Source organism: Canis aureus, chromosome 17 (assembly GCF_053574225.1).
Source record: "Canis aureus isolate CA01 chromosome 17, VMU_Caureus_v.1.0, whole genome shotgun sequence".
Classification (NCBI taxonomy): domain Eukaryota; kingdom Metazoa; phylum Chordata; class Mammalia; order Carnivora; family Canidae; genus Canis; species Canis aureus.
In genome coordinates, this window is record NC_135627.1 from 2,530,306 (window position 1) to 2,536,791 (window position 6,486).

The window sequence follows — 6,486 nt, forward strand, 5'->3', positions numbered from 1 at the left end:
TAGAGCTCGCATGGCCAGTGGGAGGGCAGGTGGCCTCTGCCTCTGAGCCCCACCGTCACATTCCCCACTGCCCCTCCTCCCGCACCCCTTCCCTTGCCTGGCCCTTTGCTAGGCTGTGTCCATCCCCTGGTGACACAGCCCAGGGAACCACGTCGTGGGCAGGGGCTCCCGAGGGCAGCAGCAGCAGCGCAGATACACACACACACCCTGACCCCGGGTCAGGTGTCAACGCAGAGCCAGGGCTGCCCCCACCCGGCTTTCCTGGTGACACTGAACAGGGAGGACCCTGTGGGCAACGCGGGGTGGGGGCGTGCTAGTAATGAGTCTGGAACAAAACCAGATTTCGTAAAAGTTCCTGATTGCTTGATAAGCGAGATCAGCTCGCACAAGCTGTCGTATGCGCACTAATTTCCCATTTTTCCCTGATCTCTCTTAGGACTTTCTGAAGACGTTTTCCCCCGATGTCTTCCGGCTCTTCTGCATGCGGAGCAGCTACCGGGCAGGTGAATGACACGTGAGGCCACGGGGTGCGCTCAGGCGGGTGGCTGAACCTGGGCTACATCCCAAGCAGTCTCAGCGGTGCAGCTGCTTTCTGCCTGAAAACAAGCTGTGGAGGCATGGGTTTTCCTGGCCAGAAGGTTCCAGAAGCTTGTCTTTGGAGGCCATGGGTTTTCCACCGGCCCTGGCTCTCCTGAGTCTGGGCTGGGTGTGAAGCCCCGTGGAGGGCGTGTCCTCACACACCGCAACATCAGAGGTTAGGGGCCTGGCCTCTGTCCTGGGCCTGAAATTGGAGCCCAGAGTCCCCTGTGTTGGCTGGTCTCCCGAGAGGTGGTTCAGAGCCCAGGTCTCTGCATTCCCAGAGTCACCTGTCTCAGCACGAATGGACTCCTGGCCAAAACCTGTTGGGAGTAGTTTTCCATGTTTCTTCCAAGGCAGGGAGGCTGGGGTCAGGACGGAGCCTCTTGGTCTGAGCGGGGCAGGCGTCAGGGAGCCCCGGGGCAGGGAGTCCCACATCCACTGCTTGGCTTCTGGCCGACAAGCGCCAGGTGTGCGGGGTATGGGCATGGGCAGCAGCACCCGGTTGACCTCATGCGTCCCATCCACAGCCATTGACTACAGCGACGGCACCATGCTGGAAGCCAAGCACCTCCTCCTGGTGGTGGCAGCGTTTGTGGAGGACGCCCGGGCCTACATGAAGGGGCAGCTGGTGTGCGGCCCCATCAGGGACGATGTGCTGTGGGAGAGGTAGGTGCCCTCCCCGTATCCACCCGAGTGTCCCGGGCGCCACCCGTGGGGCTGTGCTCCTCTGGGAGTGCTGGTACAGAAGGTGCCTTGGGCATGTCAGTGGTCCTGCTGGGGTGAGTCACCCCCACACCCAGACTGGTGTTTGTGAGTTTGCTCACTGGTGTTTGTGAGTGATGCAGAGAGGTTCTGGTCCCCTTACTCCATGGGTAGGAGCCTGGCAGGTGCGTGGCCGAACTGGACCCCTGAAGAGCACGGGAGGGTGGCTTCAGTGACTCAGTCCAGGCTTGATCAGGAATTGACCAGCGAGTCTGCACAAGTCAAGTGCATGTCCTGCCATTGCCTGAGAGCCATGCACACCAGTGTCTGGCCACAGGATGGTGGCAGAAGGCTGTGACGGTGGAGCGGCCCCCAGGAGTGGCAGGAGTAGAGTAACAGGGAGGGTGGGGGGGGTGGGGAATGTTACATGCGGAAATCGTGTTTCTAGTTCCGTTTGTTGAATGGTTAAACTTGTTCATCTTTGTTTTGTCACTTGTGAAATGGTGTGGAAGATGTGGGGCTGGCATCCGGGATGTGAGAAACTGGGGAAGACTGGGAAATGCTTGTGCGGTTAGGAGGCAAAGCTCCCAGTGGGTCTATCGGGTGTTTATCGGGTGCTGCAGGTGCCTGCACCATCATGGGACGGGTCCTCATCCTGGAGGAGTCCCTAGGAGGTTAGGAAAGTCCCTGGACACATCTGGAGTCAGCCTGGGGAGGAGGGAGGGTGCTGGGCTGGAACAGGCTGGCGCGGAGTCTGTTGGTCACAGCCACGGGTGTCAGGGGACAAAGCCTAGAGCATCGGGGCAGGGCATTTGAGGGGGTTGTGTGGCTTGGTGCTGCCAGCAGGACTGGGCAGCCATCTAGATGGAGGCCCCAAGGGAGGGACAGGTGGACACTCGTCTTTTTTCTCTGGCATTCCTCGGCGACAGGCATGGTAGAGGGGGAAGGTAGAGACTGCCACTCGGGAGGTCACATTCAGCTTTGTGACAAACAGCCCTGATAGTGGCCTGTCTCTCCCTTCCTGGTCCCTCAGGGCCAGGCTGGGAGCGGCCACCACCTGCCAGGACCATGTGACCCTGAGAGGGACGGCTGGGACCTGGGGCCACCCTCCACCCTCAGGGGGGTCCTGCCTACAGGCTCCTGGGGAGGGGCTTTGCGTCATGCCATCCTTCCCTCCAAGCCTGCACATGCCAGGTCTGCACGATGCAGACGGCTGACAATACACCGTGATGTCGTTTGAACTTTTCTCACTGCTGCATTTTTAAACCGTTAGGAGACACAGGGCTTGTTCAAACCCGGGTTTTAGAGGCTTCCTCAGTCTGAATCTTGGGTAATTGATCTTACCCGGTTAGGACTGTTAGCACTCACAGGTGTGAGCCTGGCCTAGAAAGGGCCAGCGGCAAAGTCACGGTCACGACTCAGGAGGGCGTCTCTGCTGCAGAGGGACTGGGGCGCACCCTGTTCCTTCTGCTGGGCCAGTCCAGGGGCTGAGGCGGGCCTGTTTCCCTCCCAGGCTCTGCCACACCCAGGAAGCTGTGAAGGCCGCCTTGGCAGACGACTTCAACACGCCCGCAGCGGTGGATGCCATCATGGACCTCATCCACCACGGGAACAGACAACTGAAGGCGCGCACAAAGGTATGTCCCAAGGCGTGGCTGCTGGGGTGGGGTTTGGGTATGGTTGGTTCCCTTACCCTCCTTCCCCCCAAAAGCTGCTTCAGCCTGCACGGGGCCACCCCTCCAGAGCAGGGAGGCCCCACACATGGACAGGTGTTTGCTCACGTGGGAAGCACGTCATCCTCCTGTTTGCTCAGAGGAACTCAATGGAAGCTGTGTGTGGGGCCACTGACCTCCCAGAGACCCATCTGTTAACATTGTCACCCTGGGGGTTAGGTGTCAGCGTATGGATTTGGGGGACACAGCACGCAGACCCTAGCAGATCCCCATGTCACAGATGGGCAAACTGAGGTGCAGGGGTTCCATGGCTTCCCCGCAGTCGTGCAGTGTGCCCTTGAGGGGCTACTCCAGGGTTGAGTCCAGAGTGTGCCCTGCCAGGGCCGTCCTCACTGCATGAGGAGCAGAGGCAGCGACAGGAGTGCTTTTACGCCATTTTCCTGGCTCTTAAAGCGCCTCCTTTGGGTGATGTCACAGGAACCCGGCGGTCCCAGGAGTCCTGCTGTGTTTGGCTCCATCGTGTCCTACATCAAACAGTTCTTCGAGACGGTTGGGATTTCTCTGGCAGACAGACAGGTATGCCCTGCCCTTCTAGTCCTCCTGTGAGGTTGTCTATGTGCACTAACAACTGTTTGTTCTTTTTAGTTTTTTTAAAGATTTTATTTATTCATGAGAGACAGAGAGAGGCAGAGATGTAGGCAGAGGGAGAAGCAGGCTCCCTGCAAAGAGCCTAATGCGGGATTCAATCCCAGGACCCTGGGATCACGACCTGAGCTGAAAGCAGACGCTCAACCACTAAGCTGCCCAGGCATCCCTGCTCCCCTTTTAAAAATGTTATTTTAATGGATAATTATGCTGAATTTATGTGCTTAAAATACATTCTGTAAAAAGTAAACGTTTACCTGACCTGCAGTGATTCTGAGCAGAGCTGGCCACCCCTCCTGGCTGCCGACTGACTGCTATGGGTTCTGCGTATGTCCTTTGGCGTTATTTTCAGACTCTCTAGATGCAGTTAGGTGCACAGTAAGATGACACGCTTCCGGCTGAGCCCCTTGGTGTCCTGTAGCAGGGATGGGTGCTGTTCCCACCCCCCCAGGGGGGAGGGCCCTGCCTGCTTCACTGAGACAGGAGAGCCAAGGGCTCAAGTGGCCACTTGCAAAACTGTGTGGCCAGACTCTAAACATGGAGAGTGACCATCACATGTGCTGGGACCACTCATCCTCCCAGGCTGTGCGTGGGGTAAGGGGAGGCAGATCAGGCCCAGTTGTCCTTGGCTTCACCTCCTTCTCAACAGTAGACACTGGATCCTGCTTTGGGCTCTTTTATTATGGAAGCAGTAACTGAGGATTCTGTAGGTTTGAGACGTTTGACCCGAGCTGTAAACTGTTTCTTTCATACCCATGAGCACAGCCAGCCGCTAGGGTCCCCTCCCTGTAAGGAGATGTCCTGTAGGTGGGAGAGGACTTCCAGTGACTTCAAATCCTACTTGACCCACTGAACTCTGCAGCCGGGCAAGGAGACTGTCAGTTTGTGACCATGTAGTGACAGCGTACCGTGTGTGCGAACCATATGCAAGGTGTACGTTATTTTTTTTTTAATTTATTTATTCATGACAGAGAGAGAGAGAGAGAGAGGCAGAGACACAGAGGGAGACGCAGGCTCCATGCAGGGAGCCTGATGTGGGACTCGATCCCAGGTCTCCACGATCACACCCTGGGCTGAAGGCGGGGCTAAACTGCTGAGCCACCCGGGCTGCCCTGTTTTAAGTATTTGATCAGAGTGAACTGGTTTGGTTTCATGAGCATGGCTTGCACTTTCAGACTTTGCCCGGGGACCAGTTGACAGGTACAAGCTCAGATGTTAGCACATCTGTGGAAGAGTAGCTCCTGGCCTGCTGGTGGGAGTGCAGGATGGGAGGGCTGCCCACATGCCTGGGTGCAGGGACACTGCTCCCAAGGATGTGGGCGGGAACCCTAGGGCTGAACCCCTAGGTTCAGTGTTGGGGAGCTCCCTCTGGTGACCAAGGCATGCAAGCCAGGGGAGCGGGACTGGCCAGCAGCCCAGGCCCAGTGAGGAGAGCCCTGGGGAGGACATGCACCGATTGGGCTTATTAGCACAGAAGCCCCAGCACCCTGTCAGCTGGGCTCAGCCATCTGGGTAGCTGCCAGGGCCTCGCTGATTGTACCATTCCACCCGGTGTAGTTGGTTTCAGAGGACAGCAGCCGGGCTACTCTACACAGCGTGGTGGAGGAGCTGGTCCGGTTCCGGCTCAAGGTCCGGCAGTTCGCCCTGGCCACAGAAGCGGCCACCAGGGAGGCTGGACGGCAGCAGCTCCTGGACAGGCGGCCCCTGCTAGAGGCGTGTGACACTCTGCGCCAGGACCTTGCTGCCCATGGCATCAGCATTAAGGTGAGCCATTGCCGCTATGGCCTGGTGACTGGGCACCATCACCCCGAGGTGCTGTGTAGACCGGAAGGCATCCCACAAACGCAGAGCGGTCAAAGCCCCAGACAGGCACAGTGCTGATGCTGCCTGTGAAGAGAGAGTCCCACCCCCTCGCCCCAGTGACTTCAGGGGGCACCCGCGGGAGGAGGGACCCAGGAAGGGCCACTACGGCAGAGGACACACACGGGAGTGGGCCCAAGTGGCCCAGACCAGCCCTGAGCTGAGAGAGTCTGCTCCCTCCCCAGGATAGGAGCAGCACATCCACGTGGGAGCTGCTGGATCACAGGACCCAAGACCACAAACCAGGGAGCTGAGGACTTACAGCACATTCTGTGCTTAAGTCACGGTAACAGCTTTACGTCCAACTTTCCCATTGTGCCTGATCGGTCAACATTAAAGTCAAACTGATTCCATGTGCCTGCAAAGTGGATTCTTCATGGTACCAATGGCCACAGACAGGGGCTGTTCTAACAAGACCTCAGCCCTGGGTACTGTCACAGAAAACCATAGAAAACCACGTGACACAACCCCATGTTCACTGACACTGGTTTTGTCTTTGTGCTGCATCTAATCTTGTTTTAACCCCTAGTTCTCGTAGATGCAAGACACAGGTCTGACAGCAGACCACGAGCAGGAGGTGGAAACCAGCACCAGCACTGTGCAGCCCACACCCCGCTCTGTCCCCAGCCAGGCCAGCCTACGGTCCAGTACTGTCAAGTTGGCCTTGGTGTCTTGTCTACAGCTGAGGAAACCCATTCAGAAGTGGCCTTGCCAACAGTGACCCACTTATGAGGGTCCCCCCTCAGTACATGGGGATCACGCTGTTCCCTGATGGCCAGATGCCAAACCACCACTAGGAGGTGCTTCCATGCTGCTCTCTCGGTCTTGAGGAAAATGCTTGTCCTTAGCTGGAGCTAGTAGGTCCACACAGGTGTGTATATTAGCCACTGGCTACTTGGATACACTCCTCACTGCCATACATACTCAGAGCAAAAATATAAGAATAGTTCTGTGACTCTTGAATTTTACTTTCTGTGGAATGAAAGGACTACTTCCTTTTTTTTTTTTTTTTTTAAATAAAGATTTT

The 6,486-nt window shown here is 57.1% G+C and overlaps 1 protein-coding gene across 6 annotated transcripts in view; it reads left to right on the forward strand.

Annotated features, from left to right (window-relative positions):
* Positions 1–6,486, forward strand: part of CARS2 (cysteinyl-tRNA synthetase 2, mitochondrial) — a 73,470-nt gene that overhangs the window by 42,588 nt on the left and 24,396 nt on the right. For 3 of the 6 annotated variants that reach the window (XM_077854945.1, XM_077854946.1, XM_077854949.1), the window contains 6 exons: positions 437–503; positions 1,107–1,245; positions 2,795–2,918; positions 3,432–3,530; positions 5,157–5,363; positions 5,650–5,812. In XM_077854945.1, coding sequence (XP_077711071.1) covers positions 437–503; positions 1,107–1,245; positions 2,795–2,918; positions 3,432–3,530; positions 5,157–5,363; positions 5,650–5,739 — 726 coding nt within the window. In that variant the 3' untranslated portion in view covers positions 5,740–5,812. Of the gene's footprint in view, positions 1–436; positions 504–1,106; positions 1,246–2,794; positions 2,919–3,431; positions 3,531–5,156; positions 5,364–5,644; positions 5,813–6,486 lie in introns of those variants that run through there. The other 3 variants (XR_013355448.1, XM_077854948.1, XM_077854947.1) reach the window with 2 other exon arrangements.